The 12306-nt window shown below is 53.7% G+C and overlaps 1 protein-coding gene across 2 annotated transcripts in view; it reads left to right on the forward strand.

Annotated features, from left to right (window-relative positions):
• The window catches only part of RAB11FIP5 (RAB11 family interacting protein 5), a 44410-nt gene that overhangs the window by 15961 nt on the left and 16143 nt on the right, over nucleotides 1-12306 (forward strand). For both annotated transcript variants that reach the window (XM_051617312.1, XM_051617313.1), the window contains exons 2-3: nucleotides 1348-1787; nucleotides 4178-4892. In XM_051617312.1, the coding sequence (XP_051473272.1) occupies nucleotides 1348-1787; nucleotides 4178-4892 (1155 nt within the window). The remainder of the gene's footprint in view (nucleotides 1-1347; nucleotides 1788-4177; nucleotides 4893-12306) is intronic.

Genomic DNA, 12306 nt, shown 5'->3' on the forward strand with positions numbered 1-12306 from the left:
GGTTATGGTTGGACTTGATGGTTTTCAAGGTCCTTTCCAACCAGGATGATTCTGGAATTCTGTGAAGTTGAGGTTATGGGTTTCTTCTTGGACAGGGCAGCAGGAGCATCCCCAGAAACCTGCTGGGGAGTCAGGAGAAGCTTTTGCACTGGTGGGTATAACCAGTGCCTCCTTTGGGAGCTCTCACCAGCCCCAGCAGCTGGTGCTGGGCTTTGGCCACCAGCACGAGGGGTGTTAAAGTCCTTTTCTCTCCTCAGCTCAGGCTTCTGGTTGCCTCCTATTTTCCAGGCATTTCAGCAGAATGGAGGGATTTAGAAGAGAGGATGGGAATGGACAAATAGATGTGCTGCATCCTCCACCATCACATCAGGTCATCGCAGAGCCCAGAACTGTACCCTGGGCTGGGGGCTGCTGTTGACCAGCTGTGAGAATGCAGATACTTCCCCAAAATCCAACGTCCAGGCTTGGGTTGGGTAGTGTAGGTGCTGCACAGCAGCTCCTCCTGCCCATGAAAGGTTCCTGGGATGTAGTATCCTCTAAATGCTTGATGCAAAAACACTTCCAGGCAAACTGCAGCATCTTTATGGGGTATGAGGCAGAGCAGGTCTGACATGAAGTTATTGTGATGGGTGTTGTGGAGAGCCTTTGCCATTAGGTACCATCTCTGACTTGGAAGGGTTTGTTCTGAGTCACTGGCTCTTGAATATTTAAAACTCAAGCACAAAGCTCTGTCTGTGTTTCTTTTTTCAAACACAGGCTCACAGCAACGTATGAAGTGACCCTACAGAAATTGGAAGGGCCATGAAGACGCTCAGAGGGCTGGAGCAGCTCTGCTCTGGAGCCAGGCTGGGAGAGTTGGGGTGTTCAGCCTGGAGAAGAGAAGGCTCCAGGGAGACCTTGGAGCATCTTCCAGGAAAACTGAGGAGGGACTTTTTACAAGGGCTTGTAGTGAGAGGACAAGGGGTGATGGCCTTAAACTAGAGCAGGGTAGATTCAGATTGGGTATCAGGAAGAAGTTCTTTACAATGAGGTTGGTGAAGCTCTGGAACAGGTTGTCCAAAGAGGTGGTGGAGGCCCCATCCCTGGAGACTTTCAAGGTCAGGCTTGATGAGGTGCTGAGCAACCTGATCTAGTCAAAAAGGTCCCTGTGCACTGCAGGGAGGGCTGGACTAGATGACCCCTAAAGGTCCCTTCCAACCCCTCATGTTCTTTGGTTCTATGCTTTAGGATGAGGATGGAGACAGAGCTCTCAGAAGGCCCCTGCAGCATCCTCCCCCAGGTCCTCCTGGCTTGTGGCTCCTGGAAATTACATACAGGCCTTTCCTTTTCTTTCCTCTTTGGCTTCAGGTGGCACAAGCTACACTCCAAGGCTGGGAAGAAGGAGAAGGAGCGTGGTGAGATCCTGGTGAGCATCCAGTTTACACGCAACAACCTCACGGCCAGCATGTTCGACCTGTCCATGAAGGACAAGCCGCGGTCGCCCTTCGGCAAGCTGAAGGACAAGGTGAAAGGCAAGAAGAAGTATGACTTGGAGTCAGCCTCTGCCATCATCCCCAGCACCATGGGCGGCCTGGACACGGAGGAGGACTACGAGACGGGGGGCAAGAAGTCCAAAGTCAAGGGCTTCTTCTTGAAGAACAAGCTGCGCAAGTCGTCCCTGACGCAATCCAACACCTCCCTGGGGTCTGACAGCACCATCTCTTCTGCCAGCCTGGGCTGGGCTGCCAATGTTTCTGAGGTGCCCCAGTCCCCCAGCAGACACAGCAGCCTGGCCACCGAGCACTCTGGTAAGAGGATAATGGTTTAATCCCCACTCCCCTTGGGTTTTTTCCCCCCGTCTTCTCCTTGTGTGAGGTTGTTGAGGCTTTCCTGCAAATCCATTAACTAATTGCTCACCTAAGAAGCAGCATCCTGCACAGACCCTCCCAGAGGCATGGAAGGGTTAAGGTTGGAAGGGACCTTCAAGATCATCAGGTTCCAACCTCCCTGCTGTGAGCAGGAACACCTCCCACCAGACCAGGCTGTACAAGTCTCATCCAACCTGCCCTTGAACACCTCCAGGGAGGGGGCAGCCACAACCTTCCTGGGCAACCTGGGCCAGGGTCTCACCACCCTCATGGTGAATTATTTCTTCCTGATGTCTAACCTGAATCTCCCCTCTTTCAGTTTAAAACCACTGCCCCTTGTCCTATCACTGCCTTCTCTGGTGAAAAGTCCCTCCCCAGCTTTCCTGCAGCCCCTTCAGGCACTGGAAGGTGCTCTAAGGTCTCCCTGGAGCCTTCTTTTCTCCAGGCTGAACACCCCAACTCTCCCAGCCTGGCTCCAGAGCAGAGCTGCTCCAGCCCTCTCATCATCTTTGTGGCTCCTCTGGACCCTCTCCATCAGCTCCATGCCTTTCCTGTGCTGAGGGCTCCAGAGCTAGACACAGCACACCAGGTGTGGCCTCACCAGAGCAGAGTAGGTCTCCATGCTGGCAGTAACATTCCTGCCAGGATGGGGACAGATCTCCAATGTTGCTTTTCATGCAGAGCTCAGGTGGGAACAGTCTGACCTGGGCTGATGCTGCGGGTGCTCCCTGCTGCTCACCGTGAGCTTGAGGGTGCTTTGGGACCATGTCTTGGCCTCCCAGAAGCAGGTCGCTGACACTGCCTTGTAGCAGAAGGCCCCTGGCAGAGGGTTGGGTGAAGCAGGGCACGTTCCTGCTGCCCTGGCTGTCTTAATGAGGTTCCTCAGGCCTGGAGGCAGAGCTGGAGCCGTGGCCGGTTCCCGCTGATTAAAGCGATCTGAGCTCCTGGCGCTCGGAGCGCGGCGACTTGCAAACAAAACAGGCCCTTGCAGGGAATTAATTCTTGCTGTCTCTTGAAAGCAAAATGTATCGTTACGTGGTTTAATTGGCTGGAGACAGGAAGTTCCCACACTGGGTGGGAGTCCCTGGGTACGTGCTGGTGAAGCTGCCCCCCGCGATGCCTCTTGGTTTGTGCTGGGTGATGGTTCCGCGTGTGGTGGAGGCACCGGTCTGGCCCCATCATCCTCATGTCACAGAACCACAGAGTGGTGGGGGTTGGAAGGCACCTCTGGAGATCATCTAGTCCAGCCCCCTGCTAGAGCAGGATCCCCTAGAGCAGATCCCACAGGAACACATCCAGGTGGGGTTGGAATGTCTCCAGGGATGGAGACTCCACAACCTCCCTGGGCAGCTTGTCCCAGGGCTCTGTTACCCTCAGAGTAAAGAAGGATTTTCTCATCTTCAGGTTCAACCTCCTGTGCTCCAGTTTGTGCCCATTGCCCCTTGTCCTGTCGCAGGACACCCCTGGGAAGAGTCTGACCCCATCCTCCTGACACCCCCTGGAGATACTGATCAGCACTGATGAGATCCCCCCTCAGCCTCCTTCTCTCTCAGCCTTTCCTCACAGGGCAGATGCTCCAATCAATCCCTTCATCATCATAGTGGCTTCACTTTGTAGTGAAGGAGACAGTATCTCCAAGTAGGAGGGGAGAGCAGGTGCCTGTCACCTGACATCCAGGCAGCCCTTCCCACCAGACTCTCCACGTAACCCCCAAAATCTGCTGATCATTAAGACTGAGCACTGAGCTTGGTAGAGTTGGGTTAATGGTTGGTAGAGTTGGGTTATGGTTGGACTCAAGGATCTTAAAGGTCTTTTCCATGCAGAATGATTCTGTAGATAGCCACAGGGTCAGGCAGTGGGAGGGAGAAGCAGAGGCTGGAGCCTCCTGGCTGGTATCACACCGAGCAGCAGCTTGGCCTGTTGGAGCAGACTCAGGAGCTCCTTGTCTTTCATTCCATGCAAACTCTTAAATCACATGGAAGGATAAGCCCTTTAGGTGCCTTCTGGGCAGTGTCTTGCATTTATTATCAACCTCAGATCCTCTCAGACAAGGGGCTGTCATCTTCCAGAGGCTCCCTCTGGATCCTGCAGTGGGAGGTGATGAGCTGGAGGAGGACATTGCAAGGCCTGTAGAGCCACATGCTTCTCGCCCCTGCTTTGCATTGCCAGCAATTTACTTAGAACCTGGTAGAGCCTGGAGGGAGGAAGCCAGCCTGATTTCACAGATCTCTTGTTTTACTATTTGCAAGTCGAAGATCAGGATGTTTGTCTCGTTCCTGTGCCTGTTACTCGGGTGGCCTCACCTCTCCTCGGTGTTTTGTCTCCCCCAGAGAAGGACTCCCTGCCGTCTCCGAAGCTGACCCACAAGAGGGCCTTCAGTGACGACGTCTCCCAGGTCAGCCCGGTCCTGGAACCCAAAGCAATCCAAAGCCTGAAGCCAAAGAATGATCCCGTGTCCAGATCTTCCCTCTGCATCAACGGGAGCCACGTTTACAGCCACGAGCCTGCACCAAAGAGCCCCGTGTCTGTCCCGCAGAGCTCGGCCGGGCCCAGGAGGCAGGAGGAGGCCTTTGGCTTCACCCCCCTCCATCCCGACCCCCACCAGGTGCCCTGGGGGGCCAGCAGCTTCGAGAGGACACAGCAGAGAGACGAGCCCAGGTTCATCCCCTCTCCTCCCAGCTTGGCCTTGCAGGAGGAGCTCAAGGTGTCGACGAAAGCCGTCACCCTCAGTAACCACCTGGGCAGGGCCAAGATGGAAGAGAACAGCCGCCTGGAGAACAGGCCGACTCAAGCTGCAGCACCCATGGTCTTCTCCTCGGGTGTGACGAAGGAGAAGCAGCCCGAGGAGACGAGGAAGGAAGACAAGAAGGCAAAGAGTGGCCTCTTCCACCACGGGGGCGGCAAGGGCGAGGCGGGGAGCAAAGGGCAGGGGGAGAAGGTGGGACCCTCCCACGGCTCCTCCGTCCACGCCGGGGGAGATGAGAGGAGCAAAACCGGCGGCTGGTTCGGTTTGAAGGAGCCCAAAGAGTCCCCTCAGAAGCCCAGGTCAGTGAAACGGGGTGTGTTGATGTCCAGGCCACCAAACTGCTGCCCCAGCCTCCCGTCCTCAGGGACTGCGCTGTCAGGTGCTCTCCCATCAGTGGAGGAATGGTCCCCAGTGCTCAGTCGGGGTGACTCGCTCTTCCATATCTCAAAGGAAGGGTGGGTTTTCCTGGATCCTCCCTGGCTTCTGCCACAAACCAACCCCCGTTTGCCCTCCCGGGCTGTGTTTCCCAGCTGGGGAAGGGAGGGATCCTCTTCATGGAGAGGGAGATGTTTCCCTCTGCAGAGCTGGGGCTCAGCGTGGTTAGGCCAAGTGTTTCTGTGGCCTCAAAGTAAAAGGGTCATTATCCTTTAATTAGCTAAAAAAGCTTCCCTGGCAGTCAGTGTAGGATGTGGGACACAGTGACATGTCATCACATGTTTTTTTTTTTTTTTATGAACCTCCCACCCCCTCTCTGCCAGTGGTCCAGCCTGGCCTGATGTGCTTTGGTAACTTGAGAGCTTATTAATATTTCTGAAGGAACTAATCCCAGCCCTGCTCTTTCCTCTTCCCATCCCACCCCAGCCTTCCCTTCTCCCAGTGACAAATCTCTAATTGTTCTCGCTTTATGTGATGATTCATCCTTCCAAACCCTCAGCACTGAATTTGGGGCACACCAAAAGGGGGTGTTGGTGCTGCTTCTGTGCAGGCTTCATCACGATGGGGTGTCACCCACCCCCATCCCAGTAGCCCCCAGTAGCCCCCAGCAGCTGTGCTGGGGTCCAGAGGCCCATCAAGAGCCCCGGGTGGTGGTGTCACTGCACAGTGAGAAGGAACAAACAGGGTTAAAAGCAGCCAGACAAAATAACCAGCAGTTGAGAGCTGGTTGAATCTGCAGGGTTGATTTATTATAGAGGTTTTCTAATCTGGGCTGACTTTAACCTAATTTATTAAGCAGAAAGGTTTTAATTCAGTCTAAGCCTCCTTTAATGAGGGAGGGCACTCGTGGTTTATTCAGCCTAACCAGATTCCCACAGGGGTTAAACTGCTTTTCAAGTGCTGCTCAGACCTAAGGGAGGGGGGTGAGCAGGTGGCTGCAGGAGAGGGGCAGCCCCAGAAGTCCTCCCCTTCCCACCCCACAGCAAGATGTGGTGCTCAGAGTGGGCTTGAAGGCCGAGGGGAGGTGAGAACGTGCTGCCACCCCCTTCCCCAGGACCAAGGGCCACGTGTCCTCGTGCTGTGTGTCCCTGCAGAGGAGCGTGTGCTGTCGGTGTCAGGATGGGAGAGGAGCTGCTGGGGACACACAGGCAGGTGGGGAAGCTGCTCCCCTGGTCACAGACACCCCATCTGCCAGGACCTGGAGCTCCTGAAGCCTTTTGTTGGGAACTGAAAGCTGGCACTCATGGGGGAGGTGATGGGGAAGGAACTGGACCAGGCTCCCTGTCCTCCAGCTGCTCCAGCAGCTGCAGAGATGAACATGAGGTCCTGGGCCTGCTTTGGCTGCTTCCCTCCATGCAGGTCTTCCATTTCCAGGAGACCTGAAGCCCCAGCAGTTACTTGGTGTTACATCCCAGGCCAAGGTTTGTTTCCGAGTGCTGTGATTGAGGAATGGCAGGATATTGCCACTCAGAATTAATATCATAATCTTTTTCTTGTTGTTTTGTGGTGCTAAACCTGCTGCTTAAGTCCTAGAATAGAAAAGATCAGGTATGAAAAACAAACCCGTGCAAAATCCTGTTTTGTTCCACTCTGTGTTATGGGGGTTTTTTTAACCTCTTTCAGTGCTCCCAGTTTAATTTCAAGATAAGCTGAAGCTCAGCTTTTCTTTGAATCAGTTTGCTCTGGCATGCCAAGGACCCTGCCCACAGATCTCCTGTAAGGATGAGCTGTGCCACAGCAGCTCTTCTGGCTGGGGCTTGCTCTCCCAAAACCAGGAATTGCTTTCAAGCAGCACAGGCTGGAGGGAAGAAATTCACAGGAGCCCCTTTTTTGGGGTGTATTCAAGCATCTGAATGGGCTTTAATTGCAGCTTGCAATTTGAAAATGGGAAGTAATGAGCTTAAGCTGCAGCAAGGGAGGTTTAAGGTAGACATTAGGAGAAGTGTCTGGTGGAGGATGGTGAAGTGCTAGAGCTGCCTGGCTGGGAGGGGGAAGCCCAGGGTCTGGGGCTTTGGGGGCTGGGATAGGTGAGCACCTTGGGGGAGTGTCACAAGAAACACTTGTCCTAGCATACAGCCCAGGCTGGGGCGTGGGAGGTGGTGACTGAGTCCCATTTGATGCAAAAATGGCCTTTCCATCATCCCAGGGAGATGGACTGTCTCTAGTTCCTGGTTCCTGTTTTTTCCTGACCATTAATTGCAGCGTCGTTAACTTACCCTAACTATACAGAACTCTTTTAACTCCCCATTTTATTCTCCTTCCTTAACACCGAACGACCTCGTGGACCCCCCTACTGACTCAGTTTGAAGCTGGTGAAGAGCTTATTAGGTCTTGATGGTGTCAGGTTGGGCCTGTGCTCTGGTGCCATCTGTGCTGTCATCATCCAAACCCACGCGGGCTCCCGAGCGACTGCGAAGGCAGCAGCTCCTCTTGTGTGGGTGTCCCTCTGCAGCTGGAGGAGCTGTTCAATCACCACTGTAACTTCCAGAGATGACAATAAACACCCTTAACCTTTGCTTTGTAAAGAGAACCAGCCCCTGAACTGAGCAGTTTTAAGCCTTCAGCTTTGTGGTTCCTGTCAGCTCAGCAGGCAGCAGCTCCTCACCTTTTTGCCCACCGTGGGCAGGTCAAGTTTCACCTGGAGCTGAACATGGGGAGAGAGCACCACGAGCAGTCACCTTTGCAAGACCAAAAAACTCAACCTGTAATTAGTTAAAAGGGCTGTCATTAGAAGGATGCTTCACAGTTAGGGTTTAAATTAGCCTGCAGCTGAGATGGGGTTGGCACAGCCTGTCTTCAGCCACGGGCTCTGGCAGGACCACACCCTTTCCAAAATTAGGAAGCCACTGACTTTGGGCTGGACTTAACTTCAGCTTCATAGGAAGCTTTTCTGTCCCGTTCCCAGCAGGTTTTGTTGAGCTGTAGACTTGTCTGTGCTCTTACCTGAGGACAGGGCTGGATATTTCTGCCCTCAGCCCTGATCTAGAGTTTGTTCCCTGATTCCTGGCAGGGAAGCAGATTCCCAAAGGCTGTTCCTTTCACCTTGGGCTTCCTAATCCATGGCAGCTCCTGGGCTTTGATACTGGCTTGAGTGGAAGCAGTAGGAAGACAGTGTTTGCTCTTTGAGGACCCAAATAAAAGACTGTTTGGGGTTTGTTGTTTTTAAGGTGGTGTGGTCGAGGGTTGTATGTAAGGAAGAAGCTCAGCAGGTTTATTTGAGGCGAGGCCTGAGGCTGAAACAATTGGTTTAACTTTTTTGGGGTTTCCTACAATGTTATCAGAGCTCCACAGGTCCTGCTTCCTGCAGCCTGAGTTGGGATGATAAAATGAGGCTGCATCTCGTGCTTGGCAGTAGGAGAAAAGAGAAATTGTGCTCCCTCTTGTAAAAATAATGGTGTTAGTGCTGTTTGCTGTTTAAAGCCCCTTCCCTCGGTCGCTGCTTTCGTGGGGGGAACATCTAAAATCACTTCCCACTTTGGTTGTCACTTCTCTTGCTTAGTCCATATCCTCATATCCAGCAGTGAGGGCACATACTGCCTCAGGTCCCTCACTCTTCCTCATATGCTCCTGAAAAGTACATTTCCTAAATCCTGGGAATGGGAAGAAGGTTTTGAATGACTGGAGCAAAGTCCATGGACAGCGGGGAGCGGCGAGGCGGGCCAGGTGAGCTTGTTTGTGGGGTTGAAAACCAATGGGTGTGACAGCTCCCTCCAAAGCACCATGAACAGGGCCTTCCAGAGCAGACCCTGGGAGCCTGCAGTTGGATGAAGAGGAGCAGGATGTCATGGATGATGGTGGTGCTATGGAGGAACCTTTTCCAGGAGCTGTCAGGGTCACATCATCCACCTGCACGTCTGCCTTGGATCAGTCGCAGGGGAAAAATGACCAGGGAGGGAGCTGAACATTTCCCCTTTGGCATGAGGGGCATGGGGAGCCTGCAAGGGTGAAAAATGTCTCTTAGGATTCCTCTTCCTCCCTTTTGCCTGCTGAGCCCACATTTCCCAGGGATGGACATGAAGCAGGATTGTGAATTGGATCCCAAGCTGGCACCAGCTCAGCCCTGCTGAGACAAATCTGCTTGTAGCTGTGCAGGAGGAGCACAGCCCTGCTCCCACCCTGAACCTGGGTGTTGGGGTCAGCACCTTGCATCTGCCTGGGCTCCTACTGCCCAGATTCTCTCTCTGCTCTGTTTTGTTTGTTTGTTGTTAAATTCCTCTGGTTTTGGGGCAGATCTCTAAAGCAGGACTTGTCTGTTTTAACTGGGATGATGGGCAGGTGAGGACCAGGGGGAGAGCAAAGTGGTTATTGCTGCAGCCCGTGCTCTCACCTCCAAAATTGATGTTTAAAAGCAGCATTTGCATATATTCTCTGATCCCTTCCCACCTGGGTTCCCACCCTCCACAAAAATGTCCCAGGCTGCTCTGCCCATCTCTTCCCAAAACCTTTCTCCACAAATCCTGCTGTGCCAGCCTTGCTCACACCCATGGGAGGGAATTCCAGCTCCCTGGCAGGCTTTGAAGCTGCTGCTAGGGCTTCCAGCACCCCAGGTCCTGCTGCTTTTCCACCCTCCCCAGCTTGGGAAACGGTGCAAAAAGCAGCTTGTGAGTGGTAGGGTCATGACTTCCCTGGATCCAGCTCTCCTAGGAGGGATTTTCCATTTGAGCTTCCGCACAGCTCTTAACCTCAGCACCTTGGGGCTGGATCTGAGCCCTGCCCTCCCCAAACTCCTCCTTTCTCAGCACATGGGCTGTTGTCTTTATCTGCACAGTGCAGAGTTTCCCACCCTCTTGCAGATGGGCTGGGGATGGTGCTGTGTGACTGCAGAGCTGGGGTGGCTGCCTCCAGCCTGAAATTCGGGGAGGGGGGGAGGGTGTAAAAAAAATAATCTCCCTGCCTTGACTGAGCTGTTTGAAATAGACTTTCCTTCAGGGGGCTGCTCAGCAATGTAATTTTTATATTTTTGAATGCTGAGAGGCTAAAGCACAGCTGGGAAGTGCTGCCAAGCAAGTAAATGAGGGCAGAAAGGTACCTGCTATTTTATTTTGGCTGGCAGGGCTGAGTGCTGGGGGAATGGGAGGAGGAGGGTGAGTCAGCAAATGCAGCAAAGATCCTGGACCAGGCTGCTGCAGGTGGAGGTTTCCCTCTAGAGGAACACACCGACCTCAGCTCCTCGTTTCACTCAGCACTTCCTGAGGGGGGGAAAAAAAGGGCTTTTTTTGGGGGTGGGTTGTACATGGGGAGAGCAGGGGTGGGGTGGTAACCAAAAGAAGGGATTTTTGTCCCCAGGAAAGGGGTTGGAGGATGAGGCTGCAATTGGTGCTGTGAAAACCCAGGGGAAAGAGACAGGTTCTGCTGCCAGGAGTTTGTGGCTTGAAAGGGGTTTTTGCAGCCCCTGAGCTGGAATTCCCAGTAGGAATGGGGATGGGCAGGGCAAAGGAAGCTTCAGTAGGGGGATATGGAGGAGGAAAACTAATCCCACAGAAAAAAATAAGAGGGATTTAAGTTCTGTCTATATATTTTTAGCTTGGCTTGGGCTGCACATACTGGGGAGGATGATTTGGGATGGCTGCCCAGCAGGGGGGAGATGTGGGTCCTCCTGTGCTGGAGCCAGAAGGTACACGGATCCTTCCCTCCAGGAAGTCACATTCACCCACCTTGTGTCCCAGGCAAAGTGCAACCCTTCATTTTGCTGCATCCTGACACCAAATATGTGGGTCGTGATGGGTCTGGGGCCATCAAGGACTTGCTGAAGCACCATCCTGATCCCTGGTGGCCCAGACCATGCAGGAAGCAGCTCGAGGCTGGGACCACCTCGTCAGTGGCCGAGAGCTGCTCTTTCTCAGCAGGTCCAGCACCCCATGAGCCCCATCATGACTCAAGAAAGGAAGACAAGGTCACCTCGGGTGGGCTTGAAGAGACCTTGAAGCTGTTCCTCCACCTGTGTGGGTGGGGATCAGTGCAATTCAGGGCACTGCCCGTTGTGATTGCCCAGGTGAGGAGCTGGTTCTGGAATCAGCTGTTCCCTGGGGAAGGAACTTCCACCACTCAGTGTTCTGGCAGCTGTGAAGGTCGTTAGCAGTGAGCACTCATTAGGAGCCTGAAGCTGATTAATGCTCTGTAGCCATTTAATGGTGGAGCCCAGCAGAGCTGGCTGGATCAGGCCTCTCTTGCTCTTACTCAGCACTAAAAGCTGTTGAAGCAGAACCATGAATGAGGGATCTTCATCTGCACCAAAGCATTAAATCAAGTGCCAGCAAGAAGGAGGAACTGCAGGAGCAACAGAGGTGGGGCAGTGGTGTCTGCTGGTTGCAGCCACCTTCAGACCCTGCTGGTCTGGGCTGGACCTTGGCACCTTTCCTTTCTAGCTGGAAAGGAACATTTGTCATGTTTTGCCCTGTTCCACCTCAGATAAAACCCAGTTGTGGATCTTGTGAACTCATCCAGCTGGGCCTTGGGTCCTGAGCAGCTGGAGCTCTCTTCTGGAGAGCTTAAATTTGAGGGTGATTAGGGAGAAGGGTCAATTTAGAGCAAGTGGTAGAGAACAGGAACCTGTGCTTCAGCATGTGTGTTCAGCCACCCAGGAGCTGCAGGTGTTTGTCTGCACCGTCCTCAGCACAGAGCTGCTCCTGGTCTCTCTGGGGTGGTTTGTGTCCATCACCTTCTTCAGCAGCTTCTTCCACCACTTCTGGAGGTTTTCTGTGCTCGCTGAGAGCTCAAAACGCTTGGGAAGAGCTGGGCTGCTCAAGTTACCTTCTGCAGAGGTGTGTGCCTGGCTGCCTGCAGTGGGTTTTCCACCCTGCCACATGCTGCTGGCCTGAGCAGGACAGGGGGACACGGTGGAGCACGGCTGGGCTGCGTGGGGACAGCGACCTGCGCCATGGCCACCACTGCTGCTTGGTGACAGCAGGAGAGGGCACCCACGAGCTGTCTCTGCCCACAGCACCAAACGAGCTGCAGGTTTGAGTAGAAATTAAGGGTTTTGAGGCTTTTTTGTTTGTGTGTGCCTGAATTACTAGTTCTGCTAAGTAGTAACTGATGGGAGCATCTTGTGGGTTGGGGCCATCACCCTCGGGCACTTGCTCTGTGTGTCACCTACTAAAAAGGAGGCCAGGGGGGCTCTGGTGGCCTTGCTTGCATAGATAGGCACCTTTCCAAGGTAGCTGCTCGGAAGATGATGTGTGAAGGGTGCTTTGAAGCTGCCAAGGGTGGGGAGAAGTGGGTCCTGACCCCTGCTGTGGTATCCTGGGGCTCCTGCCCGCCTCGTGGTCCGGGATGTGC

The sequence above is a fragment of the Apus apus genome, chromosome 4 (assembly GCF_020740795.1).
Source record: "Apus apus isolate bApuApu2 chromosome 4, bApuApu2.pri.cur, whole genome shotgun sequence".
In the NCBI taxonomy this organism is placed as follows: domain Eukaryota; kingdom Metazoa; phylum Chordata; class Aves; order Apodiformes; family Apodidae; genus Apus; species Apus apus.